Source organism: Halictus rubicundus, chromosome 9, assembly GCF_050948215.1.
Source record: "Halictus rubicundus isolate RS-2024b chromosome 9, iyHalRubi1_principal, whole genome shotgun sequence".
NCBI lineage: Eukaryota > Metazoa > Arthropoda > Insecta > Hymenoptera > Halictidae > Halictus > Halictus rubicundus.
The window spans coordinates 11,078,709-11,091,808 of record NC_135157.1 but is presented as its reverse complement, the minus strand read 5'-3'; the positions used below and the strand labels follow the sequence as shown (position 1 = coordinate 11,091,808).

Genomic DNA, 13,100 nt, shown 5'->3' with positions numbered 1-13,100 from the left:
GAGAGTAATAAACCCAGTATTTAATGATTTCCTACTAAAGAATCTTTCAGATTTAGCTAATTAAAAAATGAGAAATTGTGGGTAAATTATTTTGACTTGTCTGATAGCTCCAGTATTATAAAAATGGTCTTTTCAGAGTAATAAGCCCAGTATTTAATGATTTCCTACCAAAGAATCTTTCAGATTTAGCTAATGAAGAAATGAAAAATTGTGGGTAAATTATTTTGACTTGTCAGATAGCTCCAGTATTATAAAAATCGTCTTTTCAGAGTAATAAGCCCAGTATTTAATGATTTCCTACCAAAGAATCTTTCAGATTTAGCTAATGAAGAAATGAAAAATTGTGGGTAAATTATTTTGACTTGTCAGATAGCTCCAGTATTATAAAAATCGTCTTTTCAGAGTAATAAGCCCAGTATTTAATGATTTCCTACCAAAGAATCTTTCAGATTTAACTAATCAAAGAATGAAAAATTGTGGGTAAATTATTTTGACTTGTGAGATAGCTCCAGTATTATAAAAATCGTCTTTTCAGAGTAATAAGCCCAGTATTTAATGATTTCCTACCAAAGAATCTTTCAGATTTAGCTAATCAAAAAATGAAAAATTGTGGGTAAATTATTTTGACTTGTCTGATAGCTCCAGTATTATAAAAATCGTCTTTTCAGAGTAATAAGCTCAGTATTTAATGATTTCCTACCAAAGAATCTTTCAGATTTAGCTAATGAAGAAATGAAAAATTGTAGGTGAATTATTTTGACTTGTCAGATAGCTCCAGTATTTTAACAATCGTCTTTTGATCGTAATAAGCGCACTACGCCAACCAATCTCGCACAACGTAACACCTTTCGCGAACCAAATTTGCAATAACAATTTTTAAGAATGCCGCCCATGCATTTTTCCGTGTTTATTCACAACATTTAATTCGCGGTCTAAAATCGCGGAGTTGGCCGTGATCTTGGCGCGGATCCAGACCGTGAAAGAAATCACCTACGTCGATGGATACATGTTCGCGGCTATGCGCAAATTAACCGGCCACTTAACAGTCGTGAGTCATCGTAACGTTACATGTTGCACACGTGGTCGAGACGGACTTCAGTCAGTTTTTCTATTTTCCTCGTCCTTGACTTTTCCCCTCCGATTCTGACACGCGGAGCGAAAAGAAAAAACTCGGAATTAGTCAAGAAACTATATTTATGTATAGCTTTTCCGAGATGATCGCAAGAGCATAGCAGAATCATTAACCTTGAATTTTTTGGTATCTTCTGCCACGGAAAAAAATCATATAACGACATACAGCGTCCCATTTGAAAGAAAATGTTTCAAATAAAATCCTACTCCGTTTCAGGGAGTCATACTCGTCATCTCATACTAAAAGTAAATATTCGAGAAGAACGATTGTAATTAAAAATTCGTAAAATATGTCCACCTTCCAAGAATGAATACCGACTTTCCTTTGTTCCATTATTCAAACACTATTCACTATTCATTGAAACCGTGTCCATGAAACTGTTCTCCAATTTCCTGCTCACGTTCCCATCTTTATTTTTCACCGACGACCTAATTCGTCATTTTTATTTCCTCGCGGATAGTCCTGGTTTCTTGTTTCTTTCGAGATTTTGCTTCGTTTCGTATCCTGTTACTGATCTTCTCGAGTGTCGCGAAGCCTTTCCTGTTTCTGAACTTTATCCTCGTTCGCTCGAACGCGATTGGAGGAATTTTACCAGTAATTTACCGCATATCGTACAGCCTGAATTTTTCCCTCGTTCGTGTAAATGCTGCTAAACGCATTTCACCGACGCGTAATTTATCATTTCAGCGGAGTTATGCTGGAATCGCGTGCTCGAGCACAAGTCACGTGTCGGAAGAAAATCCTAGAACAATACTCGAGGCTTTCCCGGTGTCGTAAACCGCGAGCTCTTGTCAGTTTACGACCCAGAGGTGATTCCTTGACTGATCCGCGTCGCGTTATAATTATGTTTTCAATCCTTCTCCATTGGCAGTCGCGAAGCTGTTATTGCCGACGGTAGTTGCACAACGGAACTAAATTTTGCATTTACGATGCAGATATGTTTTATGGATTTGAACGAGCACCGACAGACACTCTCTTATAGAAACCCGATAAACCTCCGTTATTATGTTCAATAAAATTTTATGCGAAACAAATTTCTAACGCGAGGGATCGGATGGTGACTTTCTCTAGTTATTAGATCATACGTTCTAACTTACATAATTATCCCTTTCGCTAGATACAGTCTCTACTCGATTAATGACCCCCATATCTAGCCCCGTATATCGGCGTGAGACCAGGAGACTACTACTAAATCAATAAAAGAACTTCTTTATTTTTGTATGGGTCACCAACATATTCGTGGCATTTTTCTAAGGAAAATTATACCAACTATGATATAATTCCGATGATATTAAGCTCTCGAAGAGATAGTATCACCTAGCCGATAATTGTCTCTGACGAGACCCCTCAGTTGGACAACTATCGAGTAGAGACTATATTGAATATTCAATGTCACGAGTTTGTATTTTCTTCCGCGAGAGGCTTAGGGCAATATTATTATTTATTTGTAGTTTAAGCGAGCCACTCTGAACGTTTGTGGCAAATTGACTCGTTTAGGCGGTTGGCATGTATTCGGTATTGCAATCGTTGACATAGATGACAAGTGTGTTCACTGGAGACAATTGGCGTTACGTGAGCGAATGGAACTATGCGAATTACACTTATTACACCTCTATTGTTGTTATCAAAATACTGTTTGCCGACGAAGCGAATCGTTCTGAGAACGAGGAGACGAATGTATGAAACTATGGTTATTGAACGAGACTATGGTTTATTAAATATCCTTTTGTTTGAAGATTTTATTTGGAATGCTGAAATCAAATTTGGAATTGCTTCATATTGCGCAAACTATTTCCACAATTATCAGCAAAATAAGAATTTCAATAAGTCACAGATCATTAATTTAATATTGAATATTAATATTTAATATTTTCCCAGTATCTTATCACTTTAACGTTCACTTTAATCATTGTTCAAAACTGTGTTAGAGTAATCTTACACGAAATGTTCATCGATCGATCAATCCAGATTCGCGATAGCAGGACGCGATAATTTGGACAAAAGTAAAAAGTAAAAAGACGTGTGTCGCCATATCACATGTCTGGTCAAAGATATAATTCAATGGCTGAACCGGAGAAAGAAGTTTTTATTTACTCCATTAAATTCAGGTAAAACTGAAACTTTTAAATGAAACTAAATCGACCGAAGAAATCCCGTTTGGAAAGTAGAAAATTCTGCAAAGATCGAGACAGTATGTAAAATGTTCTTCTAAAATATCCAGACAAAATCTACTCCGCTCCTGGTTGAATTTTAGATAATATTGAAGCTTTTCCGAGGGAATAGCAAACGCGAAACGATAGCGATCGAACAGATCCTATTATTTTAAAGCCAGAACTCCAAAAATCGAGTCAATAGTATACAAAGTGTTCTCCCAACGCATCGAGATTGCCTCGCAGTTGGCCCAAGTTTTAAGGTGAAAGTAAAAGTTGTTTCAACACTGAACGAGCACTGAACAAACAGGTGCCGTTCCGAAGGTGAAATATTCTCACAGAGACAATAATATATTTCTCCAAAAGTATAGAGATCAAATCTACTGCACCATTCACTGCAACGTAGATAAAATATTGAAATTCTCCTCACAGAATAGCAAGCGCAAAGTGACACTGAATATCCCGAAGGTAGAATATATTCCAAAAAAATCGAGGCAATGCACAAAATATTTTTCGAACATATCACGATAAAATCTACCCCATTCTTGGTTGAAATTTTTGCAATACTGAAGCTTTTCCAAGGGGACAGCAAACGCAACGCGGCACCGATTGGACACTAAATGAACACGTTCTGTTCCGAAGGTAGATTATTTTCCAGAAAATCGGGACAATGCACAAAATATTTTTTGAAAATATCACGATAAAATCTACCCCATTCTTGGTTGAAAACTTTGCAATACTGAAGCTTTTCCAAGGGGACAGCAAACGCAACGCGGCACCGATTGGACACTAAATGAACACGTTCCGTTCCGACGGTAGAATATTTTGCAAAAAAATCTTCAAAAATATCACGATAAAATCTACCCCATTCTTGGTTGAAATTTTTGCAATACTGAAGCTTTTCCAAGGGGACAGCAAACGCAACGCGGCACCGATTGGACACTAAATGAACACGTTCCGTTCCGAAGGTAGATTATTTTCCAGAAAATCGGGACAACGATACATCAAATATTTTCCTAAAATATCAAGACGACATTTACTGCACTTTTCACTGAGATTCGGATAAAATTGCAGCTTCAGAGAAACAGCAAGATTGAAGCGACACTGAACGATAACAGGTCCCGTGTTTTGAAGGTAGACTCGGCGGCTTGTCGCAAACAGTTCCGCGGCAATTAACACGCGCGTCACTGATAAATACGGAGTAGAAACCGGTGGCAGACAAAAGCGAGACCGTGCGTGCTCGACGATCGCCGGTGACTGGTTAACGATACGGATAAACGGGATCGTCAAGCCTGTGGTTCCCTCTCCGTTCGCGGCGAGAGGTAAACATTGCGATATCCCGGGTTATGGTTACGCTTTATTATGCCTGCCCGCATAACGCTGACGTACAGCGCTCCGGATTGAAGAATCTACTCGCTGACGGTCCGCTGTGACAGATACAGTGTGGTTAACCAGACACTGAAAGATTCCAACTTGTCGCCGAGGGTAAATAAAAAATCTGGAAAATCGGGACTCCTGGGACAATTGGACGATCTTTAACGACCCGAAGATAACACGTTATCTTTCGAAGATAAGAACTGCTCACGCAAAAAATCACTTAGCAATTTTTATCTGATTTGTTTAATTACGTTGTGTTCGGTTTTCTATTAGTAGACCGCGGATTTTATGCATTTATGGACAAAATAAGTATCTGCTATCTAAATTAGTGGAGAGATTAAAAGAATTTAAAGAGGACATTTTTGTATAGTCACTGTGCCTTGCAATTGGTGTAGACATCTTTTATTTTGCAGAAAGATCTGTCTTGTCATTAGCAATAGCTGCAAAATTGATTTGAACTTTATTGAAGAGAATATTAATATCAAATCAAGATCAAATCAATTTTAATCAATTTTCTATATTAGTATTTATTGATAAAATATTTATCTTGTTCCACGTTGAATGAACGCAACATTTCTTTCGCAATTTTTTCCAGTGAATTTGCATTTCTAAATTCTATTATATTATTCAGAATTCTCATTATTAAAATTCTGTTCTATCATTTGGAGTTTATATATTATTAAATTCCGTTTCATTATTCAGAATGTTCAATATTAAATTCTGTTCTGCTATCCAGAATTTACATTATTAAATTCCTCCACCTGGATCCCAGGATATTTTGAAACTCGCAAAAATTGAAATATTTCTCGCGATCAACCAATTCGTGCTATAATTAAACGAGGAAAAAGATAATCTTATTCGTGCAAGGCCGTCGTCACTTCCGGCGTGGATGGGGAGTGCCAGTTCCAACACATTTTATCTAATATTGATCATGACATTAACACGACACACTGAGAAACCTCCGGCGAGCACCTCCACGATCAGCCGGGTTCATTCATCGTGTTTGCAAGCTACAGTTAGGCGATGACGGACTATCACCACGGATTAGTGTTGTGTCGCGTGGCTGCTTGCGTGGGATCATTTTGCGAGTGGATCTCGCGATGAAATTCGCCAATATTGCTATCAAATACCATTTCCTATCCGTGTCAATTAATTACCAAATTTCCTGTTAATTTATATTGAGTTTTATATTGAATTTTATATTGAATTTTTGTAGAAGTTCCAGTAGAGGCTTTGTCCCTCATGAATTTTTAAAAATTTACAGAACTTATTACCGGGACGTCCCCGCGGTATATTATTCTCCAGAGACACAAAGGACGGCAGTGAAAAATATTTGACGAGTACCCTGACGAATTTCGTTAAGAGTTATCAAACATCATCCGCAGGGGACACCGTCGCAATGAGAAAAGTTAGCAGCCTTCGAACTTGAGAACCGTCTTCGCGATAGTAATACAACAAAGTCAATATCGTAACGGAGACGAGTTTGCTCCCGGCTCCTAACCCAGTTTTCGCGTTCTTCAACCCGACAGAAATATACCCCGCGCATATTAAAGGGCATGCCCTGCAACGCTCGAAACTCTACCTTCAAAGTGGCGAACTCGTAGGAACATTTCTTCAGTTTAAATTCTCTAATTCGGAAATTTGAAGTTCGAAGGTTCACTGAACGACGATCTCGAGCGTTCATTGCGGTCGGATTCGTTATCGGCTGCAGTGATTGGAATAATCGGTTGACGAAAGGTCAGGGATTCATGGATCATTGAAACGTTATGAAACCGATACCGAACATGACGTCACTGGATCGAAACGAGTGCAGATGTTTCGCGATGGAGGGTAAAATCGTTGTTTCCTTTGGCAACGACATTCACGTGAAAAATATACTTGGAAATATGCTCGTATCACCAGATGATAAATCAACCCTCGGACTGCTGCGAGTTCTAGGCTCTAGGGTCACACCAGAGTCGACAGATTAGGGGAATTGACTCGAATTGAGGGGAGTACAGTTACCCTCTCTCTGCCAGTAGCAGATTAGTGGGAGAATAGTGTAGTAGAAGGGGAAGGTAGAGTGGGGAGACAAGGCGACTCTCACCAATATTTCACTAATCATATTGAAGGTCGTTCAAGGTTATCCCCACCGCTTGATAATAATTGCGCCGTTTAAAATACGCAAAAATGTGTGTATTAACAAAAATGAATTTTTCTATGTTTCCCACAAGAAATTTCCTAGTCGATGCAAGACATTTTTTCCTTAGAAGAAGGAACCCGTAAAACGTTACCAATTGATCAATTCCTGTTCAGATGCTTCGGGAGGTAAACATATTAATTGGTTAAAAAGTAATAGTAATTTTCCGATAGGAGTGCATGCGTCAGAAGTGATTGGATGCAAATGTGTTGAAGACGAGTCGAATCGTCTCAGCTCGAGGAGTTACAATAAGCATTATCGAATGATAGATTGGCCTATCGGTTGCGTGTTAAGACGACGAAAGTGGATGATCGATATCTCTCGACTGTAATCCGACTATTAAAAGAAACAACGAACGGTACCGATTCGAGGGCTAAAAGGTTAGCAATTTCCTGATAAATGCACGATCGGGACCGGTACACGGACCGGTTCGTAGCTACAAATATGTGTCAATTGTTGACACTCGAGAGCTTATGGAGAAGGGATTTATCGTTTTTCGATATTTCATTACGCGGAAACAGCCGCGGCACCGGCGACGGATCAGGGAGCGGTATTTAATGTTTGCCTGAAGGCTATTTGCGCCATCGTCGAGGGCAGGTTGAAAAGATTCCAGCCACTCGACCTCAAATTTAGTATACGAGGCTAATTTTCGACGATCGAGCCGCCCTGCAACGAAATAGTCTGATTACGCGCCGTATTGTGCACCGGTATTATAATCTACTCAATCATCGCGCGCCGGCGTTTCATCTCCGATCAGACAAGAGGCCGTGGGATCTTATCTCCGTCTTTGCTTTGCGAATTTTCCACCGGCGATTGTTGATCGCTTTATCGAAGGAATTTTTTCTCAAACAAATAAAGTTTGAAAAGCTTTGAAAAGTTTAAAGAGAGTAGAAGACCTTATAGACCAGGTCCTAAATTCGACCTACTTTAACTAATCACTACCACTAGTAACACTTCAAGTATTTTTAACTTTAATATTCAATAGCAAAAGCATAATTCTTAATTAATTAATTATTAGCCCCTTGCCCCAGGATTTATTTTGCAGCTACGGTGACGAGAACTTCTTCGTCGTTCACAATTTCCTATAAGAAAAAGAAAATTAATTTTTATTGGATATTCATATTTTCTGTCAGGGCTAAATATAGTGGTTGACCTAATTATCAGTGCCACATACACAAATTAATGTGTTTACATTTTAGAAAACCAATATTTGTATAAGACGGTAGCTACGTCGAATATTCTTTTATATTATTATAAAGTATTCGCTGTTTATATTTAATTATGCACAAAAGCTTCGTCACGAGCCTGACTCGACCTAGATGCTGGTCTAAATTAGGTTAGTCTTTCCTGAATAGAATTTTTTTGAAAAAATTCCGAATCGATCAAGCTTTAAGATCGTTAACTTTGCACGATACGTTGACAATGTTTTATCGATGCTCGTCTGTTAGCGAGCTGAGGAATAAACAAACTCCGGAAGCAAGTTTCAGGCTCTTTTTCCAAGATGGCGGTGCTGACAACGTTCTCAAGCTTTCGAGAGGTGGAAAGCGTATCGAACTTTCTCTCTTTCGTCTTTGTCGTCAATCTGGGAAGCAGAATATGGTTACCGGAAGCCGGATGAGACCAATATAACGGGTAATCAAACTGTACGAAAGTTTACGAGGTCGACAAGCTTAGGCGAAGGGGATTCGACCTTACGCCATCTTGGATGAGTAACCAAGATGATCGCCACCGAGTTCGAGGGAAGTATTTCAGATACTTCATATACACTATAGTTGCACAGCTATGAAATAATTCTAATCTTTTTGCTGAAGTTTAATAATCTTTTAATGTCGTCCACGATAAGAATAGTTTTAAACTTAAGCCGCTCGTAAAAATATAAACGTTTCGCAGTTCGTTTGCATAAAGTGGAACGCACAACAGATTCTTAACAGATGACGTGTTACCTACAACATGAAAATCCTTCATTAAAATTCTACTCGCAGATTATATGGTCTAAAAAGATAACGTTTGCTAAACCAGCGTTCCAGACCCCTATCGCCACCACGATATGCAAATACGTTGATGTTGCCTACATCCACGAACATGAAATTCGTTGTCTCTAACCTCGATGGCTTCGTCGGGCTCTGAATTTCTTAATACGACGTCCTCTTTTCGAGCCTATCACCTCATTATATGCGAGAAGTGTTCGGTTCGTAGGCCACCATTTTGAAAATTGGAAACTTCGAAGGTTTACGACGAATAGGGGGGCCACCGAAATTCAGGTCACAATTCTATGGGTTTCAGACGTTCAAAAGGTGACAATTCGTGGGAGTTTTAGACATTCAAAAGGTCACAATTCTAAGGGTCAGAGCTACTCAGAAGATTACAATATTCAAAGGTCATGGGACTACAAAGTGCCCACGTTGTGAAAGTCACTTGAATGGTCACCATTTCAAAGTTCACAGTATTGGAAAGGGTCACAGCAGTTTTTTTTTTTTTTTTATTATGGCATTCTGTGTATTTTATAGTTGGACGAGATTCCACTAACCCTACTAAATCTTGCAGTAAATATTTTTGTTGGATGACTAACAAATTAGAAATTTTGACGAGATTCCACTAAATCCACTAAATCTCTTCCAGTGGATATTTTTGTTGGATCATTTCAATAAATTAGACATTTTGGCAAGATTTCACTAAACCCACTACATCTTGCAGTAAATATTTTTGTTGGATCATTTCAACAAATTAGAAATTTGGGCGAGATTCCACTAAATCTTCCAGCGGATATTTTTGTTGGATAACTTTAACAAATTAGAAATTTTGGCGAGATTCCACTACATCCACTAAATCGTCCAATGGATATTTTTGTTGGACGATTTTAGCAAATTAGAAATTTTGGCGAGATTCTACTAAATCCGCTAAATTTTCCAGTGAATATTTTTGTTGGACGATTTTAGCAAATTAGAAATAGGACGAGATTGCACAAAATACCTAAATCTCCCAGTGTGAACATTTTGGTTGCAATTTTCGTAATGTTTCCATGAAATGGCACAGTACAACGAGGGTAGGTAACGTACCTGCTCTTTTTCCTGCTGGTTCCTCGGCCAAAGGGTCGCGGTTAAGTAGATGTCGCCGAGATGCTGTTTCGGCCTGGCCGGATCCTTCAGCTCCAACACGATATCCTGCGGTTGGCCGAGTTCGAGCTGCGTCAGCTCCAGCTGAGCGGCGCCCATGAAGTCATCCTGAAGACCCCAGTCGTAGTCGAAGACCTGCCGAAACGACGAACGTCTGTTGCTGGTCGAAAGAAAGAGCAAGAAGCGAGTAAAACGTCCGACGATGCAGTTTCCGGTTAACACTTAGCCGAGATTCCCCGATAATCCTCTTCTCGCTCAAGTTCGCACCCCTGTGCTCAACGTTTTCCGAAATATATTAAATTATTAGATGATTGCAAAAAAATTTTACAGTTTCATGAAAATTAAAAACATTAGATTCTTTATGCAAATTCCTTGATTCCAACACGCGTTGCAACGAAGATCGCGACAGACTCTAAATAAATTTGTCAGTTCTACAAGGCGAAGCAAGCCGGTCGCTTTCAGGGTAAGTTCAGTGTTAATTGGTTTCCTCGTGCGACAAGGGCCGTTAGATAAATAATGGCTATCTTTAGACGAGAAAATTGCCAGTGTTGCGGAGCAACGCTGCAGGAAATATTACGCGGTCATTTATGCGTTAAGACACTCCGGAGCTAATGATTCATTAACGAGAGGAGCGACAGGGGGTTGAAGGAGGATGAAAGGCAGAGATAGGATCTCTCGAGGGGGCTCCGGGTGCTCGGAAGACTCGGAGCTTGTTAAATAAATTATCGCGACGGTTAAATAAGCGTTCGCGGGGACACGCGACGACAGGTACACGCGGTGCGAGCGTCGTATTGAATTGCCCGGATTTTACCTTGATTGTGAGCGCCTGGAACGGGTCTTCAATAGGCAAGGTCACGCTCTCGTCCCAAACTGGATTCAGGTCGCGGTGAACCGTTCGGGACTTGTGCAGCAATCGACCGGAGCATTTCACTTTCACGTAAGGATCGCTGGCGCCTGGAACACGAAGTCCGTGATGCGAACAATCGCCGAAATAATCCGAGTGGAAATTATTGTCGCGAGTATCATCGTCTCGAGCCGCTCCATCCCTCCGTCTCCGGATCAAATTAAGACAGCCTCAGCCGGGAAAACGACTTCGGACATTTTCTGCGTTTACTTCGCGCTACAACGGACCGCCCGATTGTTCTTATTGTTGTTTCAAAATTGTTTCTTTCTCTAATAGAAGAAGGTCCGGAACCCAGGTCCAAGCTATTTTTCACACGAAGAGAAAAATGTGGACTCAACATTTTTGTATCAAGTACAGAACGGAAAATATTTATATTATAATTTTAAATATTTATATTATTAATTAATTTGATTGGACCCAGTAAGTAAAAGTGCCATGCCGCTAATATGGCTCGTTATGGTGCTTATATGGTCCGTTAACGGTTAATTATAATATTATCACGAATCCGACGTGATATCACAGGGCAAGAGGTTAATTGTATATTCTCAGCCGTTGTAAATTACTGTGGATATTTTTTAATATTGTCTTTAAAAGAAAAGATTGTACTTTCGATTTTCTTGTGTTCTCATCATAATTTCTACGAATAAATGAACATAAAACTAAAGAAAATAAATATTTGCTGACTTATAGATTAAACTAGCGATTGTTTATTATAAGTAGACCGTGAAAACATTGAAGTTTTAGGTGGTTCTCCGCAATCTCACAGCGTTACGAATACGGCGAAGCAAAATCGATTTCCAATTTGCGAATTCGATAAAAACCGACGTCCGATTGTTGCGTTTCCGAGGTTCGCTTGACAGAAGGATTGTAGTAGTCGAATAGGTGATCGTGCCGAACAAAAGTCGACCGTAGACGGTGTATCAACAGAGAATTAGTTTCGATCAAGCGAAACCCGCATTGCTTTTAGATTCCCTGGATTGCAAAGGCAACTGGAACGGAATAGGTACAGAAAGAGAGATAGATAGAACGAGAGAGAGAGAGAGAGAGAGAGAGAGAGAGAGAGATATGGCGAGGAAAAATCCGATAACGGTGTAGATTCATTGGAAAGCAAAGGCGAGAAAAAAAAACAGTAAAAATATTGGCTCACCGCATCTATCCATAGCAACGAGGTTCGCCCCCCGTCTGATGTGCAAGCGTAGCTGGAAAAACGCATGCTGCCTCAACGCCAATTCCCTCCTCCGCGTGGCTTCCTCGTGAAGGAACGCGTTATCATCCTGGCCGATCGATCCGGGAGCTTCCTCGTTCTGCGTCTGGAAGCTCAAGGATCCTTTCGAGTGAGCCTCGCTGCTTTTTCCGGGACTATCCTCCGGCTTCGTCACGACATTCTGCCTCCCGCGCACCAAAGGCGACTCTGGGAACAGAACAATTGCGATGCTCTGTGAGAAACGACTTGTCTCTTTGACGATCCACAGACGTGATAGAAAGGCGCTGGTCGATAAGACATTTCGATACTGTCGAGTTACCCTCGTGTCGATAACTGGGTGCCCTGGTAGGCACTTGTGCTACCTACAAAGGGAGAAAAAGGGAACGGACAAGGAAGGGGATCTGGGAAAGGTGGATCCAAGGATGGTAACTCTAAGAAAGGGAACGGAAGGGAAGGGAATGGAACGACAGAGGGATGTAGGCTGCGAAGGAAGGGGATCTAGGGCTTTGGGGGAGGGGGGGAGGAAAAGAAGATCTAGGGAAAGGGGATGTTTAGGGAATGGGGGATCTAGGGAAAGGGGATGTTTAGGGAATGGGGGATCTAGAGAAAAGGGATGTTTAGGGAATGAGGGATGTAGGGAAAGGAGTGGAAGGGGAGGGGGATATAGGGAAAGGAATGGAAGGAGAGGGGGATCTAGGGATAGGTGCGCTAAGGAAGGGAGTTCTAGGGAAAAGGGAGTCTAAGAAAGGGGCATTTAGGGAAAGGGGAATCCAGAGTAATAGGGGCCTAGGAAGGGGGATCTAGGGAAAGAGTACCTAGAAAAGGGGATCTAGGAAAGAGGTACCTAGGAAAGGCGAAGCTTGAAAGGGAGAAGAATGGTAAGGGCAGGAAAAGGGAAGTAGGGATTTAGAAAACGGGAGGGAGAAGAAGCGTATGAAAAAGAAATGGGTACACATATGGAAATAGGTATCCAGGGAAAGAGGGATTTAAGGAACGAGGAATCTAGGGAAATATGGGTCTAGGGAAGGGTGATTTAGTACC

At 40.5% G+C, this 13,100-nt stretch overlaps 1 protein-coding gene across 7 annotated transcripts in view; it reads right to left on the bottom strand.

Moving 5' to 3' along the window:
- The window catches only part of Mctp (multiple C2 domain and transmembrane region protein), a 55,565-nt gene that overhangs the window by 13,881 nt on the left and 28,584 nt on the right, over positions 1–13,100 (bottom strand). For 2 of the 7 annotated variants that reach the window (XM_076793643.1, XM_076793644.1), the window contains exons 4-6: positions 12,003–12,266; positions 10,763–10,905; positions 9,895–10,086 (exon numbers count right to left, since the gene is read on the bottom strand). In XM_076793643.1, the coding sequence (XP_076649758.1) occupies positions 9,895–10,086; positions 10,763–10,905; positions 12,003–12,266 (599 nt within the window). Of the gene's footprint in view, positions 1–3,820; positions 3,936–4,322; positions 4,665–9,894; positions 10,087–10,762; positions 10,906–12,002; positions 12,267–13,100 lie in introns of those variants that run through there. The other 5 variants (XM_076793645.1, XM_076793642.1, XM_076793639.1 and 2 more) reach the window with 5 other exon arrangements.